Source organism: Podarcis melisellensis (genome assembly GCF_964234715.1).
Source record: "Podarcis melisellensis genome assembly, chromosome: 5".
Classification (NCBI taxonomy): Eukaryota; Metazoa; Chordata; class Lepidosauria; order Squamata; family Lacertidae; genus Podarcis; species Podarcis melisellensis.
Window position 1 is genome coordinate 99260206 of NC_138537.1, and position 24016 is coordinate 99284221.

A 24016-nucleotide genomic window follows, 5' to 3' on the forward strand; every position below is an offset into this window, starting at 1 on the left:
GAGTTAAATTGGAAGAGAGTGAAGTCAGCACTCACCATAGCTGTCAACTTACAGATTTGAAAATAAGGGACCAGCAGCCAAAATAAGGGACCTGCAGCCTCAAATGTTTCAGGCACTCCAGTCTTCCTGTCCTCCTGCAGACTGGTCAAACTCATGCTGGTAGCTTCGAGAACACTGTCCAACCAACTTTGTAACCAGAGGTTCAACTGAATAGAATCTGAATCACACGCACCACAAGGCCTATGCAGTCTCAACGTAAGATGGCTCCCCGGCCTGGCTTTGCACTGCAAGGTTTGCAGCAGCACATGCAACAAAATGGCATCCAGCATTCAAAAACCCCCTCAGCTTGCATTAACTAGCCACACACAAGGCATTCAAGCTCCACCCCCCAGTCGTTCATAGACTTCTTATTGGGTGAGCAACACAGCCAAGCAACACAGTTGGAGCCTCCCTCCTCCCTGGCCGGCGGGGGAGAGGAATAGGAGCTGCTTCCTTTGAAATTTAAGGGACATCATTTAAGGGACATCCATCAATAAGGGACAGCAGCGGGACATGGCACAGAAATAAGGGACTGTCCCTTCAAATAAGGGACACTTGACAGCTATGGCCCTCACACCACTCTCCTCTTTGTTTTTGGGGTGGAGGGTGAACTGTATGTTGACAGGTTTTTAATCATACCTGGCCATCACAACTCCAAAATCTGCTCTTTCAGATTTTAATGTCCTCAACTTTCACATCAAAGACGGGAACAGATCCCTAAGGGAAATCATCATTGATCTAAAAAACATCCTTTCAAATGGGAAATACCCTTGTTTATCTCTCTCTTCCCTGGAAACTACTGAAGCTTTTTAGTTTCAGTTTTTAGCAGGGGTGGTGGCAGCTTCTACAGGGAGCTTGCTGGTATCTTATTTAACACTCTACATACCTTTTCCGTAGGCTGTTCCATTGGTTCCACAGATTCTCCAATCAAAGTTGTCACTGCAGATGGCCTCCAAGCTAGAAGGATTAGTCCCATGGAACAGAAGTCTCTCATCCACTGCCTTTCCCCCATTTTTCTTCTTCATCTGTTCTTTTTGCCTAGAATGAAACAAACGTTTCTCACTTCCTGTTGAAGTTTAGGCAGGCAGCAACCATTGCCCTCTGCTGGAGTGATGGGCCAAATCTGCCCCATGAATTTGGATCAAATGAGATTTGAAGGATTCCTAAACACTCTGGCAGTTTCCAGCTGGCCCAGCTGGCCAGTTTCTATCCATGCCCTGGTCTCTCTGTGGAAGGTAGAGGAGTCAAGCAGTAATCACTCCTCAGGGCCATCTTCACCAGTTTAGTAGGGGAGATAACCAGAACAAGTGGAAAGCGCCAAGGAAGTCCAGTACTGAGCTATCACGATGAGAGCAGATAGTACTTTGTTCATTTATTTTTACACAACAAATGTCTCCCCCATAAATTCTTGACTGTAATACAATGACACTTTCACATATGTGTTGCATTCTGCCAGCAATATGAAAAGATTAGCATTTATGGTACAGTTTACAACCCCTCACCCTGCACTGTTATCATCATCTGCATTATTATCCCCACCATGACTTAGGAAAGTGTCATCCCAGAGATGTCCTTGATAGGCATTGTGTTGATGACCTCACATGACGGATGCACTGATGTCAGACTGTGTGAAATGAAATGGCAAATGTTTGTGGAAACAGATTCTGAAATCTATGCCATATTCTGTGCTTTTCTTGTTTCTAGGGAATCACAGCACTGGAACTACATTTACTCTAAAGCAAGTGACTTACGTTTTGTCGTTTACAGTGTGCCCATGTCTAAAACCAGGATTAGTGAGTTATCCAGTTTTGTCCTCAAAGCTTTTTTTTTTTAACCCAAGCAGCTGAAGGTGCTAAGATTTAAGAGTCCATGCCAAACTTCATATGATGCAGGCAAAGCTATCAGCACCAACTAGGTGTACACGTGAGGTGCATGAACAACCTGACGATAGTTGGACTGTTGTAGTTAAAAAGAACAGAAGCAGTTAAAGTTTTAAGCTTCGCCCCCTCAGCTGTTTGGCATTCAAAATTTAATTCCCCAAGTTGAGAAACGAAGATTTTGAATGAGCCACGTGGGAAAGAAATTGTTGGATACTTTAAAACTCATATGCTGCTTTTCAGTAAATAATCAAACATCTGGTTTGCACTGTTGACTAGGATAATGTGAGAAAATGGAAACAAACCACTGGAAGATTTGCCAAAGGGACGGATTCTGAATTCTTTTTAGTTTATCGATGGCATAATTGCTCATTGTCTTTTGAAAGAGAGTCTCAATCTTAGTATATTCAGGAGACGTCTTGATGACTTCAACAGCCTAAAATGAAAGGTATCACAATGTGTTGAATGTATTCCCATACTGCCTTCAATTTTTTTTAAAAAATATATTATTAAACAGTTATACATTGTACAAAATCCTAATGTGATAGACAATATCATTTGATATATCAGTGGTTCCCAGTCTCCCACCCACCGATCAGCTGACAGAAATCTTCACTAAGAAATCCTCCACACCCTGAAGGTCTTGCTCCTTGTCAGTCACTGTTAGTTCAGATCCCACAAGTGTGTATGTTTGCGTTTGTCATTTTACTAAAGAAAAATGTAACTATCTTCTTTCTAGACATATACGGCATTAATGACATGTACAAGTGTCAGCCTAGAAAAATTATATCCTTTCCTGCAGTAAATCAGTTACCTTGTACCCAATTGCAGGTAGTGCTGACTTATCCCAGGTGTTTGGATAGTCTGTGAATGGAGTGGACGCTGGAGCCTGATTTGTGTGGCTGGAGGGAAGAGAGAGAAGATATTTGACGGCAGCTTCTTTTTCTCTAAATGCAGCAGCTCCTCATGGCTGCCGCCGCCTGCAATAAGAAACTGTTTTATCTGTAAACATGACAGCTGACGTTATGTTTGATTTGTATACGGCTCTTTTTCACAATACAGTGGTACCTCCAGTTGCTCACGGGATCCGTTCCGGAGCTCCGGTCGGATCCCGAGGAATTCGCAACCAGAGGTGCCTGTTCTGTGCATGCGTGTGGGGTGAGACCCGGAAAAATACTTCCGGGTTTGCTGCGTTCACATCCTGAAGGATACGCAACCAGAGCTGTGCGTATCCAGAGGTACCACTGTACTCACTTATACAAGTAATACATTTTGTCTTCAGCTGCAGGTGATTCCCCTGCTCATCAATACATGTACAAGTCATACCTCAGAGGTTGAAGTAGCTTCGGGTTGAGTGTTTTCAGGTTACGCTGTGCAGTGACCCGGAAGTAACGGAACACATTACTTCCGGGTTTTGCTGCTCACGCACGCGCAGGCGCTCAAAATGTCACGCGCATGCGCGGAAGCGGCAAATAGCGAGCCACGCACGTGTAGACATGGGTTGCGTTTGCTTCAGGATGCGAATGGGGCTCTGGAACGGATCCCGTTCGCACCCAGAGGTACCACTGTATATAGGTAATTTCCCATACTGAATGTTGTGTTGTATGTCAAGCAGCTGAGGAGGGAGGGAGGGAGGAAGAGAGAAAAGAGAAAGAGAGAAGAGACAGAGAGACAGAGACAGAGACAGAGAGAGAGAGAGAGAGAGAGAGAGAGAGAGAGAGAGAGAGAGAGAGAAGGTAAAATGCTAACACACAAGGATTTGTGGTCGTGTGGGGGCAGCCTGTCTCATCCAGGGTTCTTTATTTACCTCACTGGAACTATGTATCCACCATTCTCACATGTCTCATTCCAGGGACATCTTACCAAATCCTAGTTTGAGAAACTAGGCTCTAATCATCGTCTGGCACCATGGTCAGAAACCACATAAGCCAAACACTCTATGGTAGCATAAGGGGACTAAAAACAAGACAGCACGTTTTCCCAAAGTGTGTAATGAAATTATTCAGTCTCTCTGGGGTATAAGCATGGATAGATATAATTTCATACACTGGATAGTCTGCTTTTTAAAGCAAAAGATGATAAAAATGTTATACCCCTTCTTTGTCTTTACATCTTCAGAGGAAACAAACTTGGGGCGTCTCCGAACCTCTCTCTGGGTTTGATACTGCAGGTTTCTCTGTTTCATATCTTGAAAAAGAGGACACATGTTTTAATTCAGCAAGTCAGAGAACACAAGCCAACTTTCTGTTTTTCTAACAGGAAAGGTTGAAGCAGAGCAGCTGTTCTTTGGCCACCAAAAGCCAACTAAAAAGTCTTACACCTCCAAAGGAATTTGAGAGCAGAATGGCAGATTCTCTATGCACCCTTGCAATTCTTCCTTTGTGTATCATTTCTAAGCTTTAAGTGGGTATTTTCATAGTCAGCATTAAATGTTACAATGGAATACAAAGGTGGAGTCAGTTTCTTAGATGCTATGGAATTCTGGGAAACTTTGAATATACTGCAGGCCATTGTGGTTACAGTACCTTTAAAGCTGATCTCATATTGCTGGGAGCCAGCTTTGAACTGGACACTGCCCTCTGGAACTGCTAGAAATAAATTCTCCAGATCATCAGAACCTAAACTGGATTCCTGGAGTTGTCCACCCTGTAAAGGAAAAATGTGAAATGTGACAAGTAAAGCCACATGAAAGTCATTAGGATCAGCACAGCCAAGTGTTTTCCCAATTTAAAATGAAATGCTTATGTAATACCACTGGCATGCAAATACAAACACTGCTAAAACAGCTTACTGGATGCACATTAGTGCAAAGGAAAATTAATCAAAGTACTAAAACTGACTTTAGAACTTGGCAACCAAGCCTTACGAGGAACGACTGAGGGAGTTGGGTATGTTTAGCCCGGAAAAGAGGAGATTGGGAGGAGATATGGTAGTCATCTTCAAATATCTAAAGGGCTATCACATGGAGGAAGGAGCATGCTTGTTTTCACCTGCTCTGCGGAGTAGGACTCAAACCAATGCATTCAAATTACAAAAAAGGAGATACCAACTCGACATCAGGAAGAACTTTCTGATAGTAAGAGCTGTTCAGCAGTGGAACAGACTCCCAGGAGAGATGGTGGACTCTCCTTCCTTGGAGGCTTTTAAGCAGAGGTTTGGGTGACCATCTGCCATGGATGCTTCAGCTGAGATTCCTGCATTGCAGGGGGTTGGACAAGATGACTCTCAGCATCCCTTTCCAACTCTGCAATTCTATGATTTCTATAATACATCAGGGGTAGAGAACCTGTTTCAGCCAGAGAACTGCATTTCTTTCTGGGCATTATATGCCACTTGCGGATGAGAGTCAGAGGCAAGAGTGAGCAAACAGGAGGATTCAATTTTACCTTTGTACAGTAGAATAGTTTCTACACGTACCCCACCCCTCTATCCTCCATCAAGGAATGCAAGAAGGATTATCAGAATTCAAAGACACTCAAGGAATGTGGAAAGCAAGACCAGTGAGGCCTGGGCAGAGTCCCAAGAAGAAGAGGCCAGGAGGAGCACATTCAGCCCTCAGGCCTCTGCCTCCCACCCATTAACACAGATGCAGCTGGATAGCAGGCAAAAGACTATTTACACCACAAGAGCTTTGCTTTTTCCGGCCACCCATAAAAAGTATATTTGCCAAAAGACTCTTATGTTCTTAAGCGACACAATTTTGGCAGATCAGAAAATGGGAAACAGCAATAATTGGAGAAAGGGGTTTGGGCTCAGGAGTGTCAAATGTTGGCAATTCTTACCATGGTCTAAGTGCAGGAATGTCAAAATTCCCTCCTTTCCAGAACAGCTCGTAAGTGGTATGGGTTTTCCATAAACCTCATACCTTACTCCTGCATGTTTACCTTTGATTATGAAGCCTCCCAGAGAGAGAGAGGGAGGGGTGTGTGTGTGTGTGTGTGTGTGTGTGTGTAAAATAAATTTATAAATTGAACCTTATCTTCAATGAAAAGAATCTACTGTGTTGTTAAAATGAAAGTAGGGATCATTTAAATACAACTGCCCTAGATGCACACAGGGCTTTTATAGTGAAATCCTCAAATAAAAGATATCTTGCAACAACAAATAGAATATACTGACAGCCCAGCTGTATAATTCTAAACATTATTGTTGGGAAGGAAACCGTTAAGCACAGTGGGGCATAGGATTATAGTGCAAAGGAGCATTTTTGCATAAGTTGTTGGGGGGGGGTCACTTATGATACCAAACAAATAGAAGCCTGGATCAAATGTTACTTTATCTTCAATGTTTGCAAAAACTGGAGACTCTTAATGGGCTTGAGATTTCTCTCCAAGAAGTAATGTCTGAAGAGGTCCAGAGACCCTGGCAGCAGGCATTCTGCACAATACCAGAGACAAACAGAATTCATACTGACCTGTGTCCCATATTCAGTCCACTGGCCCAGGTCATTCTTCCAGTACCAAAGCCACTTTGTTGTCATTACAAACTTAGGAGGTTTGGTGACAGATGATGGGGTGGACAGACGTCGAACCCGGGACATAGAAGTGGTCATGGTGCTGAAATCGATGTATTCTGGATCTGAAATACTATGCAAATATGAAAGAGGGAACATGTCTAATTGTAAATGGGTACCAACTTTACAGATACAATACTGCACATTCTAATTAGACAATTAATGATCTTCCAATATATACTATCATCATACCTTCTAACACCCAAGTTTTCTGCCATGATGGAACTGGCATGGAGAAGACCAAGGTAAGCCCATGGGGATATGCTCTTTATTTCCTGATCATTAGGACTGGGAATGTTCTGAATAAGTTATTTTGTGAACAAGAAGGTGTGGATCTGAACTTATTTCTGTGGTTTATTAGGCCATGGCAAAACGAGACGGTTGACATTAATTCTAAGACAGGAGACCCTCCACGTTGAACCATTTTTGAACCCTGGTACCAGCCTGTTCTCAAAACTATCCTAAAGGCATTATATTATTTATTAAGTTTGTGTACCGCCCTATACTGATAGATCTCAGGACAGTTCACAACATTCAGGAATTGCCTCATGCCATACAAATTAAGTGCCCAAGTACAACCTCCCACTTGAATAGGAGGCTATCAAGACAAAGGCAAGGAATAGACAAAAAGATGACAAGGCTCAGTTAATCATTTACTAAGATCACAGTTTTTCCGTTAAAGCAAAACACCAGAGTGGGAAGCAAACAAGATGGCCAGTTTTAGTCATTTTCTCCTTAAGAAATTAAGAGTTCTTCCAAACTCCTAATTTGCAAGATGGAGATGGACAAGGTGAAAAATGAGCAGAATTTACTTATTTGAAAGCCCCTCCCTTCCCTATTAAAAGGCATTAGCTAAAAATATTACTAAAACTTTCCTGTAGCCAGTAGCTATTTTATCTCCTATTCCAGCTCCAAAGAGAAGAACTCTCTTTTTCTCAGTACTCTCAAGAACAGCACACACCCACTCTGCCTTAAGGATAGGTATATTCTTCCCTTTCCATTTCTTGCTCTTAGTATGGGTCCTGCTAGCAAAACCGTCACACCTACGTTTCTGTAGGCTTTTTAAAATAATCTTTCACTTTTCATAACAAGGGGTGGGTATTGTAGGAGTTGCTGCTTGCTTAAATTGTAATTTTTCGGTCTTTAGCAGCATTTATATATTCTGTCACTGCTATTTCATATAATAAATCAAGCTTTCTTTATTCCTTTGGTGTGAGATGTTCTTGTGGGCATTAAGGTTAGGGGTTAACAAATATTCATAACAAACACGTCTTAATTCCAGCAAAAGTTCCTAAACTTCTCTGTAGTACGGTATGTGGGTTCATAGCACATACTGTAACAATGTCCCCCAAGGCAAGTAGCTGGTCTTCCAACTTTGCCCCGTCCCTGTACTCCTGTGGTTTCTTAAAGCAAAAAGTGCCTTTTCTCAAAGTAACGAGATTCTCTCCTACGAGCTCTGCAGCCTCGTGCAATGACACTACAGAGGATGCTTCCTCCTATTCTCCTACACTAGGATTCTCAACGGGGGCTCAAGCTGTACATAGTAGTCAGCTCTGACATTTCCCACTCTTGGTCACACCCTCCCAGCAGGTTTTATCAAGCAAGCACTAGCGAACATTTCCCCAAGGCTTCATTCCATCTGTTCATGAACTGGGGAGGGGAAAGAGAACTTTTGGAGCTGGTACAGTGAGGGGGGAAAGTATTTGATCCCCTGCTAAATTTGCCCGTTTGCCCTCTGACGAAGAAATGACCAGTCCATAATTTGAATGGTAGGTTTATTGTAGCTGTGAGAAACAGAATAACAACAGGAAAACCCCCAGAAACCCAGAAGACAAAAATCAGAGATTGATGTGCATTATAATGAGTGAAATAAGTATTTGATCCCCTATCAACCAGCCAGATGTCAGGCTACCTGGTATCTTCACTGTATGTAAAGAGCTGAGATTAGAAGCCCCAGCTGTAAGGGAGGTACAGTTTTAGCTGTAATCTTAGCTGTAATCTACAGTCTTAGCTGTAACCCCAGCTCGTTACATACAGTACCTGTACAAAAGACACCTCTCAACAGAAGCAATCAATCCAGCAGATTCCAAAGTAGCCACCATGACCAAGCCCAAAGAGCTGTCCAAGGATGTCAGGGACAAGACTGTAGACCTGCACAAGGCTGGACTGGGCTACAAGACCATTGCCAAGCAGCTGGGTGAGAATGTGGTGCAATAATTAGCAAATGGAAGAAACACAAAATAACTGTCAACCTCCCTCGGTCTGGGGCTCCATGTAAGATCTCATCTTGTGGAGTTGCAATGATCAGAACTACATGGGGGGAACTTGTCAATGATCTCAGGCCAACTGGGACCATATTCACCATATTCACCATGAAAACAGCTGGTAACACACTACGCCATGAAGGACTGAGATCTTGCAGAGCCCGCAAGGTCCTCTTGCTCAAGACAGCACATGAACAGGCCCGTCTGCAGTTTGTCAATGCACATCTGAATGACCCAGAGGAGAACTGGGTGAAAGTGTTGTGGTCAGATGAGACCAAAATCGAGCTCTTTGGCATCAATTCAACTCGACGTGTTTGAAGGAGGAATGCTGCCTACAACCCCAAGAACACCACCCCCACCGTCAAACATGGAGGGGGACATATTACGCTTTGGGGGGGGGAGTGTTTTTCTGCTAAGGGGACAGGACACCTTCACCGAATTGAAGGGACGATGGACGGGACCATGTATCATCAAATCTTGGGTAAGCACCTCCTTCCCTCAGCCAGGGCATTGAAAATTGGTCAAGGATGGGTATTCCAGCATGACAATGACCCAAAATACACGGCCAAGGCAACAAAGGAGTGGCTCAAGAAGAAGCACATTAAGGTCCTGGAGTGGCCTAGCCAGTCTCCAGACCTTAATCCCATCGAAAATCAGTGGAGGGAGCTGAAGGTTCGAGCAGCTACACATCAGCCTCGAAATCTTACTGACTTGGAGAGGATCTGCAGAGAGGACTGGGACAAAATACCTCCTGAGATGTGTGCAGACCTGGTGGCCACCGACAAGAAACGTCTGGCCTCTGTAATTGCCAACAAGGGCTTTGCCACCAAGTACTAAGTCATCTTTTGCAAAGGGATCAAATACTTATTTCACTCATTATAATGCACATCAATCTCTGACTTTTGTCTTCTGGGTTTCCGGGGGTTTTCCTGTTGTTATTCTGTCTCTCACAGCTACAATAAACCTACCATTAAAATTATGGACTGGTCATTTCTTCGTCAGAGGGCAAACGGGCAAATTTAGAAGGGGATCAAATACTTTCCCCCCTCACTGTAGATAGCTTCCTTCCAAGCCACTCACCCTCAGCGAGAGACTCTTTCCCCCTTCATCCCACCCCCTTTTTGGGGGTGGGTGAGGAGTGTTTCCAGGCAAGCCCTCCCACCACTCCTCCTTCATTGCAGCAACTGCCCACTCAGCTTAAGCATGTCTGTGGGACCAGCTGACTGGCAGATGTCTGCACATATCTGTGGAATACCAAGACCAGCTTTATACCTGGCAATACTTGGGTCAGAATAAGCTTTTTCTATTTCCTCTCTTCGGGGCAAATCCTTCCAACCATTTGCAGTCTGTACCTGCCATCGATAAGGCATATCGTAATGAATCATGTTACAGTTAGCTGCAAAGAGAACAAGCAAAAGTGAGTCACAGGTTGCTTCAACTGATATGCAAGGTGATAAAACAAAACTAATCAGAGTCCAACTTCTGCATGTCTGTAAAACATTGTATGTTTTATATCTTCCTTAACAAAATGCTGAAAGTGGCTAACACAGCTGCTATTAAAAGCCATAAAAAGCCAAATTATGCTAAAAAGAGAGAAAACACAAACATATGAGCAAACAAGCAGAATCAGCAAATGTATACCCAAGAGCAGGGGTGACAAATTGAATAAAATACTGGGTATTTTAGCCAGGTAAGCTCATTGATCACAAGACGCGGCACACACAAATGAAGGAGATGGAGAGTTGATGAAGGACCTGTGGCAGAAGCAGAGAAGAGAAGCTCTCCCGGGGGGGAGGATGGGGGGAGCAAGGGAAGTTCCCAGGCGAGAGCTGGGAGGGTTCACCTTTCTCTGTGGGGGACAAGTTAAGATTTATCTGCAAAAGAGGACATTGTATTTTCACTTTCTTTTTAATGCTTTTGTTTAGCATAAACAAACAAACAAACCAACCATTTTTGATTGTAACGTATTATGAAAAAAGTATCAAAATAGGTTAAGATGCATATACATTTATTTTATAGTAAATGCATACAAAATATATTTTGTAAAAAAAGTGAATTTATATGTCTTCTTATTTTTGACACTGACATTTTGATATTGATGTGGAAACAGGACAGCAGACTTACAAATGAGCACGTGAACTGATGCAGAGCAGAAGGTCTCGACACAGATCCAACCCTGGTTTATTTTTGTAGGAAATGCCACAGTGTGGATGCCACTATATAGAAACTCTTGCCGTTTTATTTGAGGAAATAAGAGAACATCAAGCAGAGCCTCCTCCCCCCCCCCCTTTCTCAGGGAACAGGGCAGAGCATCAGAGCAGAGTCAAAGAACATTCATGGTCTGAATGACAAGGCACCACTCTCCTGAACTGGAAGCAAGACTTGAGTCAAGACTCAAAAGCAAACAAGTGACTTAAACTTTGGGCTATATGCTCCTTCCATCTCACACTGATCACAGTAATCTAGCAGGAGGATTCCAAGGGTGGAATTCTTATCTGAGAAGATGCACCACAACCAGAGCTGGTAAAGAGGTCTCCTGGTCCCCGCTGCCACTGAAGATCAGGCAGCAAGACAGGGCCAGGAAGCAGCTGCTTCAGGAGGCTGATCTCATCCATGACAAGCAAAAACACGGACTCCTAATTCCTAAGGCAGCCTGCCATCGGCAGTTAGGTCTTGCTCAGGTTCAGCTTTCACTGAATAGCCTGTAACAGCACCCGGTCACTCGTTCAATGGCAGCATCACTACTCAATTAAGATAAAAATAAAAAATAGGGTGGGCAGCCCAGGCTTACACCCCAGGGAGGTCACTTCAGTGCTGCTAACACAGCGGTGTGACTTAACCCCCCCCCCCGGTGAACACTCCACTGAGCCTTGAGGCAGACAGATGCCAACAACATTTACAAATCAATACCTGGCATATCCTTTCATCAGACAAATAATATGACCATCAAATGTGATGGTTGGGGGAGCAGAGAGCTCCAGCCCCCTCCCCGTCCCAGCATTCCAGTTTCTTTGACACCCTCACCCCTCGTTCTGATACACTGGATTCTGTTGCTGCACCCAAGGCCATTTCTTGAGTGGGCAAATGGGGAGGTGGAAGCAATGTAAGCAAAGTTGGCCAAGCAAATTAAAGCATTATTACTGCTGGGGAAGGCCTAAATGGAAAACTGGCCTTGGACTTGTCTGTTGGGACTTACTTTTATTTTTGCAGAACCGCCAGACATAGAAAAGACATATCTCATCACTTTTCTCCTTCTCTGCATTCTGAGGTGGTTTAGTACAAGGAGTGGCTTTGACACCTGTAAAAGATGGACGGGGGGGGGGGAGAAATAAAGGAACATAATCTTTAGTAAACCTTGCTTAAGAAGAATCACGTGATAAAACATGCAAAGAGGTATAAATATGTGCCTTGCTTGGAAGGCAACTATACTCACCACTATACCTTGTTTGGATTTCTTAGTTTATTGTTATATGTATTTTAAAAAATTCTGAATAAAAAATTTCATTTTTTGAAAAAGCCACATTAACATCGACAAAGAGCAGCCAGCAACACTGTCAGTTCAGGATAAGGCTAATGCAAATTAGGAGTACAGGGAATCAACCCTAAATTATGCTACAAGGCACAATGCATTGTTCCTAATTTTAAGACTGACAAAGTGTGATCCACCACAATCTTACCTGAAGTGGGCGTGGCACCAGGGGGCACCTTTTTCTCCCCCCCCCCGGAACTGTGTTGGGGTTGGGTGAGTGAGGGATCCCAAATAGAATTAAATCAGCATCAAACTAGTTTAAATAATTCTTTGAGAGGAAACAACAGCTACAGTGGTGCCTCGCAAGACGAAAATAATCCGTTCCGCGAGTCTCTTACTCTAGCGGTTTTTTTGTCTTGCGAAGCAACCCTATTAGCGGCTTAGCGGATTAGCGCTATTAACGGTTTAGCGGCTATTAAAGGTTTAGCAGCTTAAAGGCTATTAGCGGCTTAGCGGCTTAGAAAAAGGGGGGAGCGAAAAAAATCGCAAGACTCGCAAGACGATAGGGAAATTCGTCTTGCGAATGCGCATCAAAAAACGGAAAACCCTTTCGTCTAGCGGGTTTTTCATCTTGCGAGGCATTCGTCTTGCGGGGCACCACTGTACATTGTTATAAAACTGATATAAGTTGCTGCTCCAGAGAAGCGGACACGGAGCAATGGATCCAAACTACAAGAAAGAAGATTCCACCTAAACATTAGGAAGAACTTCCTGACAGTAAGAGCTGTTTGACAGTGGAATTTGCTGCCAAGGAGTGTGGTGGAGTCTCCTTCTTTGGAGGTCTTTAAGCAGAGGCTTGACAACCATATGTCAGGAGTGCTCTGATGGTGTTTCCTGCTTGGCAGGGGGTTGGACTCGATGGCCCTTGTGGTCTCTTCCAACTCTATGATTCTATGGTATTATTAATAAATTTTAAAATTATATACTGCCCTTCACCTGAAGATCACAGAACAGTTTACAATATAAAACCACAAAAATACAAACAATAACAAACAAAAACAATACCCACCCCTCGCCACACAGAGAGTTTAAAAGCCACAGATTGTTTAATTAGCCAAAGGTCAGGAGAAGAGGAGTGTTTTTGCCAGGCGCCTAAAGATATGCAACGAAGGTGCCAGGCCAGGCATTCCACAAGGAGGCCCGTCTCATATTGCTGCCCTCCAGATCTCTCGCCAAGGAGGTACACAAGTAGGGTTGCAGGGTCTGGGTCAGTTCACATGCAACAGAACTAGTTTATTGTGTGTGAGAGAAAGATATATACCAAATATGTGGTGGCAGCAGTAGTCATATGTAACTGCTTACCAGTCCAGAATAGGACCATCCACATGTAACAGGGACACATCGGCAGGCTTTGAGAACCCACCACTACCACCATTATGCGGGGGAGAACTGAGGACTCATAGAATGCTGGATGGGGTTGGTGGAAAAGATTAAAGTAGAGCAAAGCATGGCTGTCAAATATTATTTATTTGTGCAGCCAAACCCATTACAATGGCTGTCTGACAAAATTGGAGCAGTAGCACTCAGCACTGTAACATACTGTGGCAGTTTGTGTATGCAATCTACGCTGTTTGTGGGATATATTACAGTGGTACAATGGTACCTCGGGTTACATATGCTTCAAGTTACAGACTCTGCTAACACACAAATATTACCTCGGGTTAAGAACTTTGCTTCAGGATGAAAACAGAAATTGTGCGGCGGCAGCGGGAGGCACCATTAGCTAAAGTGGTACCTCAGGTTAAGAACAGTTTCAGGTTAACAACAGACCTCCAGAATGAATTAAGTTCTTAACCCAAGGTACCACTGTACCTCGGTTCTCGAATGTAATCTGTTCTGGAAGACCATTTGACTTCTGAGGTGTGTTCGAAAATGGAAGCCATTATAGTCATACCTTGGATCTCGAAAGTTTTGGCTCCCGAATGCCACAAACCCGGAAGTGAGTGTTCCAGTTTGCAAACATTCTTTGGAACCCGAATGTCCAATGCCGCTTCCGTAGATTCCGACTGACTGCAGGAGCTTCCTGCAGCCAATCAGAAGCCGCACCTTGGTTCCCAAACATTTTGGAAGTCGAACGGACTTCCGGAATGAATTCTGTTCGACTTCCGAGGTACGGCTGTACTTCTGGGTTTTTGGCATTCAAAAACTGAAACGTTTGGCTTCCGAGACACTCAAAAATTGAGGTACCACTGTATATTCTGCCATTCCCCAAATTTATCTGAGTTTATTGGCACATACCTATGAAAACATCAGCGTTACCCAAATTTCTGGCAACTGCTGTAAAATGTAGTTGGTAATTGATCAATGTAAGTTTAAAAGGGGACTAATACTGCATATTGGGGCTAAAGCTCATCCCTGTATCTTGCAATGAGAACGCAGATATTCTATCTTAGGCCTAATTCAATCAACTTGGATCCTTTGCTAAGAAAGTAAATTGGTTCACCTTGGTCAGGGCCGAGGTTGAGGTCCATGAGATTAGGTATACTAGATGCTTGCTCAAGTCTGGCTTCTCTCGGATTTCCTGCACTTGATTTTTCTCCACTTGATGCTAGTCTTGCAAAATTACCTAAAAGAATGGGAAAGGGCTTCAAATGATGAGGAGAAATGAGGTCCTTTCACACGCCAGAGTGATGCAAGCAGTACATGATGCCCACAAGCCCCTTCCTATAAATCACTCACCCTTGCGAGGACCCAGTTCTCTGGACAGCACAGCAGTTTTGTGTTCGCAGATTGTCTGGATGTTCCAGGCCACTTGATCATCCACTCCTCCTTCGAGCAACAGCTTCAGAGCATTTGGTTGCAAAAGGTTGTGAGACCTCTTGCACTTAGGAAACCTACATTCCCCTCTCAGGAAATACCGGCAAATGTGAAGCTTTGTGCAATTATCTTGCTGGGCACAATTCCCATCCCCTTTATTGTAGAAACTGCATACCTGGAAACAGGAAGTGAAAGCAAGAAACACACAAGAATTTCAATTAATACTGCACTGGTCTGAATTGCAGGTAATGTGGACAAATACACCAGTTTTGGTAATATCCTTAGCAGCTGTATCACATACAGAAGCTGAAGACTTCCTACTTATGTTGCAAAGATATATTTTTAAAATGTGTAGACAGCAGGGCCGGAAGATATCTGATTGTCAGCATCACAGTATTAGGGCTGGGCGATTTCAGCTTTTCAACGCCAGCCAAACATTGTGGTCTGATGATATGCCGCAATGTTGAAAAAACAAGCTGCATTGGCCTCAGCCTGCAAGGCGCTGGGTGAAATTGCCACAGCCCCGACCGAAGGAGCTGAGGCTGTTTCACCTCAGTGCCTAGTGGGCTGTGGGACAACACAGCTTGTTTGTACGGCTTAAGTGGGGCATGGGAGGGCTCCTGATCCCCAGCTGAGTCATCCCCTGTGCTCCCCTCCTTGTGGGGAGAGCAACGGAGCTCCTTTTTTGCGGCTCTGCCAGGGACGGGTGCACTTTTTTCTCCCTCTGCATGGTATGAGGACAGAGTGGGATGGCAGTTTCACTCAGCGATATATTGCTTGTAAAACCATCATCTCTCATGAGTCCCTCTGCTAGCAACACTCGCTGGAGCAAGTCGCTAGCAAAGGGACTCAGCAGTGGTGGTTTCACCAGCGATATACCACTGAGTGAAGCTGACACTGTGGTCTGCTCCTCATACCGGTCCTGGGCGATATACCCAGACATACACGAGGTAATATTGTGCTATACTGATATATCACAATGTCTGAAGTATGGATGGAGTTATGTAGAGGCATTGGTTGGCTTCAGTTTTTCCCGTGGCATGGTTTTTGCATAGCACACCTACACACCATGATTTGTGATGAACTGCCAGGTCGAAAATTCTGAAACCAGTATGGTGATATGAACTTCAAACTGGTTTTGGGCGATATATTGATATATCACCCAGCCCTAGTAGGTAGCATCCAGTGATATTACAGATTATATAGCAGGGAGAGCACAGGGTGATATTTGAAAAACACAGCAAGTATAATTGCAGATCAGCTGAACTCTTCTCTTCAACATGCCAATTTTGCATTTTGAGTTCCCTTCTTCCTATGGAAAAAGTGTTCAAGCAATTAATCAGGCAACAGAAACTCCACATAAGGAAGAAGGCAGGTGGCAGGGGTTATACTGACAGATTAGTCTGCAATTTGATTACAAACCCAAACTGTAGTAGCAGCAAGAGGAAGCCTCTTCAAAATTCCGGAGGGAGAGAATACAGCTTGTGGCGGAGGACTCGGCCTTCGCCTCTCTTGGGTGTGCATACATGTGCCTACAGAGAGTACCTTCTTCAAGGGGCACTGAAGACAGTGGAGATCTTTTACTGTTTGCTGTGAACATGCTGTTAGTTATTTCCACAAATTATGGCAAAATATTCTATGTTTGGATATTTGGGCCATCTGATTTTTTCCCTGGAAGAAATGTTATGATCTTGCTGAGTCACAAAAAATAAACCAGGAAGTTTCAGAAAAGGACAATTAAAATGATCAACAGGATGGAGAGACTCCACTTGGGCCTTTTCTGTGTAAAGGAGAGTAAAGAGGAGACACAACAGAGGTGCATAAAATGTTGCCTGGTATGGACAGAGAGGACACAGAGGCTTTTCTCCTTCTCTCATAACACTAAAACTCATGAACGCCCAAAAACTCTGAGTGTTTGAAGATTTAGGACAAACAAAAGGAAGTGAAGGATATAGTTAACAGGGGAATTTGGTCCTACAAGAAGCAGTGAGGCCAGCAACTTGGAAGGCTTTTATTTACCGTATTTTTCGCCCTATAGGACGCACTTTTTCCCCTCCAAAAATGAAGGGGAAATGTGTGTGCATCCTATGGGGTGAATGCAGGCTTTCGCTGAAGCCTGGAGAGCGAGAGGGGTCAGTGCGCACCAACGCCTCTCGCTCTCCAGGCTCCAGGAAGCTATCTGCAAGCCTTGCGTGCCCGGGGGGAACTCCCCCCGGGCGCGCAAGGCTTGCGTGCGGCAGCCGGCAGCGCAGAGCACGGGGCGCCCTCCGGAGGACGCCCTGTGCTTCGCGCAGGTATCCGCAGCCTGCCGCCCAGCAGGCGGGGCACCCTGAAGCAGAGCGCCCCGCGCGCCGGACAGACATCGGCCAGCCCCACAAGCTTGGGGGATAGCGGGGAGGCGCAGCGCCACCATCCCACTGTTCCCCGACCTGGTTTTGGGGGGGAAATAAAGGGAAAAAATTTTCCTTTATTTCCCCCCCCCCCAAAAAAAAGTAGGTGCGTCCTGTGGGACGGAGCATCCTATGGAGCGAAAAATACGGTACTTTTAAATTTAAATTTCTACGGTGTCCTTCTGAGGACCGCACGGTGGTTTTCAATATAAAAACACACACCATGGTAACAAACAAAAACAAGCCTGGGAGTGGCATAACTTTAAGAGAGGATTAGACAGATTCACAGAGGATGAGGCTAGCAAGGGCCGTGAGCCACGATGGCTCTGCTTTGCCTCTTCTGTCAGGGGCAGCATTCCTCCAGATGCTGAGAATCGCAAGTGAGGAGAAAGCTCTTTGGCTGAAGTCCTTCTTCCAGGTTTCCCATAAGCATCTGCTTGGCCACCATGAAAACAGGATGGTGGACTAGATGGCCTGATCTAGAAGGCTCTTCTTATGCTTATAAGTAATGTGTGACCTGTGTCAATGAATTTTGACCATGTTACACATGCACATATTTTGTAGTGAAGGTTCTTGACACATGAGTGGGACAGAAACGCGATTAAACAAATGTGGCTAACCCTGTCTCATCTAACTTCATAATGCAGAAATTCTACAAAAATTTCTTGTCATCATCCATTCTGTTTCCTCACCTTAACCTGTTAAAAAGGCAACCTATAGAAGAGGGCAAACAAACATCTAGGTGATGCTACAGTATTTTCATAACTTACATCAGGCCAGAGAAAATGATCATTTTGGAGGAGGAGAACACGCAGTTCATTCTCATTGAGCCCAGAAAGTTCATGAGCCTTCAGGACTTTTCGGTTAGCCTCTGAAAAAACTTCATGAGAATACTTGCATGCCCTGGGATAAAAGTAAAAGGAGAAAAATCATAATCAAGGTATCAGAAATACCTGGGAATATGCATGTGGAGTGAGAGTCTATATATTCCAAGGACCCTTCACTTTTTTGTAGGCTACAAATCCTGAATTTGTACAATAACCTGAGTTCCTTGAAATAATATACTATTTAAAAAATTGTATTATCTATTCTGTTCTATTGAACACATTTTCCAAATTCTTGCATACTCTACACCAAGGATGGGAAAACTTTGGCCTGTAGATATTTTTGGACTCCCAACAGCCCCAGGAAGCTTGACCAATAGTCAGGAACGATGGGAGTTGTGGAAAAAGGCATCTTAAAGGCCATAGATTCCCTACTTTAAAGTGACCAAGAAACAAAATGCCAAGGTGAGGTAAAACATTTGAAGATCCTCAGCATGGCAAACATCAATAATGGCAGAGAGAATGCTTAGCTTGTGCCACAACCGTGTCCTTGAGTGCCTCATTGAGGTGAATAGTTGCCACTCACTCTTGCAGCTGAAGGCAAAGCACTGCCTGGGGGTCTATTGCTGTGGGGAGGGAAGAGCCTGCTCTCCACCACTGTGTGGTCAGCATTGCACAGCATAGCTCAAGGTTGCTCCAAAATGCAAATCCTCCTCCTAGATACACACGTCAGTCACCACACTGATAAGGCTGGTAAATTAGTAATCACACTGAATACCTTCCACCCAATTCTCATGCTGTGAGATTTCAGCTTAAGGTACCATTTCAGTGTCTGCACCTAATGCATTATTTCTGGCAGATTCCAATCCATTGAGTCTACTCTTGGTTCTCCTTTTGGAATCTGATTCAAGGCCCAAACAATCCAGGAGCTGAATTTTTGCTCCTAGAAACAAATTCTGCTCAGTGTTTACTCTGAGGAACCGAGGTCAAAGTCTGACTGACAGGATACTTTACAAGAACAACCCAAGAGATTAGTGACGATGGTATTTAAAAGCACAAGCAAACAGCTCAGACTTTAAAAAACCACCTTCTTCATACAAGGGATGACTTGTTTTAGAATTGCTCCAACCTGACTGTTTAGATCAGGTATGGGAAGCCTGTGCTTTTACAGAATGTTGTTAGACTCCAGTTCCCACTATCCCTGACTATTGACCATGCTTGCTGGGGCTGATGGGACTTGGAGTCCAACAACATCTGGGTCACAGGTTCACCAGCCATGGCTGAACTGCATGATCTCTCTGCTTTGTCTTTCAACCCCTCAGGCTATGTTGTGTTTTTCTCATTCTAGTCTTAAATTAAGGAAGCGGAGAGGATTTCCCAGTGCTTCTTTAGGACAATAGAATGTATAACATTGCTTGGATGGATCAGCAGAGGGGACTCATGAAATCTTCCTTGCAGGACTGGTTATATAGGTAAAAAAAATAAATGAAAAGGCTTTTGTACAAAACAAATCAACCCTGGACCAACAATATTATGAGTCACACAAAATCTCCACCTCAGAAAAATGAGGAAAAATTCATTAACTCTGACTACAAGGGCTTGTGTAGTTTGTGCCTTTAAGTTGCACTCATGAAAAAAATACAAGTGGGGAAAAAACAGTTGTTACCTAGTAGTCACCCAGACAGCTAAACCTCTGTTGCTGGAAGCACATAGGAACTTGAAACTGTATTTGGAATCCCACGCAATGCTGACACTAGAAAATCTGACACTGTTTTCAGTAGTACCAAATACTTCACAAAATCCTTTGTTTTGCTCTTCATTAATACTATTCTCCTTCTTTAGAGCCCATCATTTTAACCTCTTAAGTCACATATATATCCTTAACAGTTTTCCAGATGCACCCCAATTCCTCCCTCCCCCAATACACATTACTTACTGAAAACATATGAGATATGCTCTTGACTGTATTTGGGTTATTATCATTGTAAAACCTTCTGATGTTAAGACTGTAGAAAATTAATTGTTTTCAAATAAAAAGAAAGAAAAAGGGAAAAAATCTGACACTGGTGCCGAAGGACTGGGCATCCCTTTCTGCTTCAGGGCAAAATTATCTAAATACAATTCATATAGAAATTACTAGTAGTACTTCTACTGTGGCATATCCAGGGTTCTTATATGTTGCAATTCCGCAGGTATACATAAAAGTATAGAATGTGGTAGTGGGCAAAGAATTCAGTTCTCTTGAGAACTTCACTTTTCATTTCTTCTCTCAAACCCCTCACAAAACTCAGGTGTTCAGCACTTTATAGTCGTTTAGATACTCTTGAAGGTAGCGTGTAGGCCAGTGTTTCTCAAAATTGGATCACCAGCTGTTGTTGAACTAGACACCCATTATCCCTGATCACAGGTCCCGCTAGCTAGGGATGATGGGAGTTGTAGTCAAACAACAGCTGGAGACTCACATTTGATAAACACTGGTAGGCAATGCCTGCTGAAATCCGAGAAGCCAGAGTTCACTCAGTAAAAAAAAGTCAGCAATTTGGTGTATCCTCAAAGTTGGAGGATTTTCTTGTCACAAATCAGTTTGCCTAGGCACATTTGTGTTTGTGGCGAGCAAGGAGGGGGACTGACAGACCAAGCCACAAGCTTTCCCTTTGTAAGATGCTGATTTCCCTGCTATTCAGTTTATCATTGTGCCATAACAACAGATTCTCTCATTCCTTCACACTCACCATCTGCCACAAGCCGGCCTGAAGCATCTGCCCTTGGTGTAGTTCTTGCAGATATGGAGGTTTTCGCACCCCCCACAACTGTTCCTCTGGCAGAGCCGCACTGGGGACACAGCCAGCACCTGGCGCAAGGAGTCCCGGGGGACAACCAGAAACTTGTCCTTCCCTGCATCCTGCAGGATCTCCTCTAGCTGGCGCTCAGGCAGCCCCGAGAGCGAGGGGAGCTCACTGAAGCCCAAGCCCCCTCCTTTAGAGCAAAGGATCTTTGTGATGAAACTGCACACAACGGCGTCGGACATGTTCCTTCTCTGATCTGCCTTCCTTTGTACTTACAAGGCTTGTTTAGTTTCCAGCACAGATTAGGCTCCACCTTTCCCAGTCCAGCTCACATGAGAATCGAAACTTAAGCCAAACACAGCAGCAGCTCCCTAGCAACTCAACACCTGTAGACTCTGCCCTTCGGTTCCTTCCTGCTAGTTCTGTTGGCCTTCAGTTTCGCTTCTCATGTGACTTGGGGGCAGCAGGATTCACAAATGATGAATCACCAGACCCTCACAGAAGCTACATGGGTGGTTCCTCACCAAGTTTCCATTCAGATGAAGGTAGCCATTTTATAAACTTAATTACAGTGCTACCTCGGGTTAAGTACTTAATTCGTTCCAGAGGTCTGTTCTTAACCTGAAACTGTTCTTAAACTGAAGCACCACTTTAGCTAATGGGGCCTCCTGCTGCTGCTGCCGCGCCGCCAGAGCACGATTTCTGTTCTTATCCTGAAGCAAAGTTCTTAACCCGAGGTACTATTTCTGGGTTAGTGGAGACTGTAACCTGAAGTGTATGTAACCTGAAGCGTCTGTAACCCGAGGTATCACTGTATCAACTATTTTGAATGTTAAATACTATAAATACTATTTTGAATGTTAAATAAAGTATTATATGCAGGAGTGCCAAAGCAGAGTACATGTCCAGCCACAAACTCTGTTTGAAAACAGGCTTGATTTTACAATTTAAGACATATTTCCATCCACACTAGACATTAAAAGCACCTGCCTCCCACACAAAGAATCCTGGGAATTATGGTTGTTATGGGTGTTGGGAATTGTAGCTCTGTGAGTTCCCTGGATACTGTATTTACTCAAATGTAATGCGTACCGTTTTTGGCCAAATTATGTCATGAAAATTAGGGTACACTTTAGATTTGATGGCGCCAGCAAATACTTTTTTGGTTTCAAGGTTTTGAAATTTGAGGTGTGCATAGATTTGATGGCCCATTAGCTTCACATAAACACAGTACTGTAATGTGTGCATGCCATCTTATTTTGCCTAGTCAGCATCAGTCTTCCACCCTCAGGGCTAAACTAAATAGCCCAAACACTTTGATTTATAAAGCACGGCATGGCATTATTTTTCAGGATAGAGGATTGTTTCTGAGTGGGTATGGATAAACATTACAAGTTGCAACTCAAGTATTGTCAAGAGCATTTGACCCCCATTTTAATCTAGTTCCAGAAAGGCATTTACTGGAAGCACTTCCAAATCCCTTAGATTTCAGTAAGATGCTAAAATCCCTTAACTTGTGGGTGGCTTCATCTCATCATTATAGCACTGTTGGCTCTCATTATCTACAGAAGATATTTAATATTTTAAAGAAACACAAACGGTTAGAAAGGAGAACGCCATGGGGGGGGGAGAGTTAAGCACTTTTAACTTTCTGGGATTTAAGTACAGGATTAACTCTTAGTAACAGTGGAATCCAAAGCACTTGGATTTAATCATTTATTGCATTTACATCTACACCAGGGGCATAGCCAGGATTTTTGTTTGGGGGGGGGGAGGCTTTTGTTAGGCAGGCAGAACCTCAGATTTGATTCTGTCCCCCTGCGCCCCCCGGCTACGCCCATACACCCCCCTTTTCCTCCAAGGAGTTTCAGATGATGTGCTTGCTCCTCTGCCTCCTGGCAACCAGCCTGTGATCCTTGGGTCAAGGGGGGCATATAAATTTTAATAATAACAGCAGGTGAGACTGAGCCGCGCAGCTGGGTGGGGATCTGGCCTCCCAAGTCCTACCCCAAACCACCTTTATTTATTGTTAAGACAATAAGCGTTTTAAATAAAGCAAGAGACGCGTCAGGCATCTGGGATGGCCAGTGCCGGATTTATGCATATGCTTAAACAAGCTATAGCTTAGGGTTCCGCTCTCTTGGGGGCCCCCAAAGAACTTAGGGGGGGCTGGATGTGCATTTCCAAAATATAAGATAAAAACAAAATAACACCTCCATCCAGCCCGAGTGTTTTGCGTTGTGTGGGCTCCTAGGATGGGAGTCGCGGGCCCCGCCTGCCAGGCTGCTTGCCCTTCCCCGGGTCTGGCCCCATCCCGAGAGAACTTTCTCCGACGCCCCCCCCCCGCCCGGAGCCCCCTCACCTGGCTCGGCAGCGGCCCTTGAGGTTGAGCTTGCAGAGGTGGAGCTGCGGGCAGCCGGGACACTCCTTGCGCACGCAGAGGCGCAGCGGGGAGACGGCCAGCACCCAAGTGGCGGCTCCTTCCGCGCGCACCAGAAACCTCTCCTGGCCCGCCTCCTCCAGGATCTGGCGCAGCTGCTCCTCGGGGAGCTCCAGCTGCTGCCCCAGCGCGCCTCGCTCCAGGCGGCCCCCGTGCGCGCACAGCAGCTTGGCCAGGAAGCCAGACACGGCCGGGTCCGACATGCTCGCTCCGCGCTCCGGCCAGCGCCGCGCCAACGCCAGGAAACGAAAGCGAAGGCAGCCGAGGCGGGGCCTGCCCGCTCCGCCCCGGGGAGGCTCCGTCACGGCGCACGTGGGAACGCGGGCCGTGGCGGGCACCTCCAGCTGCTCCCAGAATGCCAACTGGCCAGCAAACTTTTTTCTCCGGGCCACCCTCTCCGCACCCCCATTTGCGAGGGCCGGGCCTGCCTTTTTACTGAGAAGAAATACATGGAAAGCAAAAAGGAGCAACAGCTCGCCGGGCCCCGCCGGCCTTGGATGGAAGCCACTGCATGGGGCTCTTCCGAGGCATTGAAGATTTTGCATTTGTGGGGGATCTGACCCAACTGGGGGAGGCAGGGGGAGAGAGGGGTGCCTG

General features: G+C 44.8%; 1 protein-coding gene across 2 annotated transcripts in view; it reads right to left on the bottom strand.

The window, feature by feature from the left end:
* The window catches only part of LOC309370987 (protein mono-ADP-ribosyltransferase PARP12-like), a gene marked incomplete at its 5' end in the record, with an annotated part of 28905 nt that extends 5283 nt beyond the window's left edge, over positions 1 to 23622 (bottom strand). Inside the window, 12 exons of one of the 2 annotated variants that reach the window (XM_081913298.1) lie at positions 926 to 1077; positions 2222 to 2352; positions 2731 to 2818; positions 4010 to 4103; positions 4442 to 4562; positions 6331 to 6502; positions 9966 to 10089; positions 11890 to 11991; positions 14666 to 14788; positions 14902 to 15154; positions 18140 to 18272; positions 23342 to 23622. In XM_081913298.1, coding sequence (XP_081769424.1) covers positions 926 to 1077; positions 2222 to 2352; positions 2731 to 2818; positions 4010 to 4103; positions 4442 to 4562; positions 6331 to 6502; positions 9966 to 10089; positions 11890 to 11991; positions 14666 to 14788; positions 14902 to 15154; positions 18140 to 18272; positions 23342 to 23622 — 1774 coding nt within the window. Of the gene's footprint in view, positions 1 to 925; positions 1078 to 2221; positions 2353 to 2730; positions 2819 to 4009; positions 4104 to 4441; positions 4563 to 6330; positions 6503 to 9965; positions 10090 to 11889; positions 11992 to 14665; positions 14789 to 14901; positions 15155 to 18139; positions 18273 to 20925; positions 21363 to 23341 lie in introns of those variants that run through there. The other variant, XM_081913297.1, reaches the window with a different exon arrangement.
* Between the last annotated feature and the right edge of the window lie 394 nt (positions 23623 to 24016).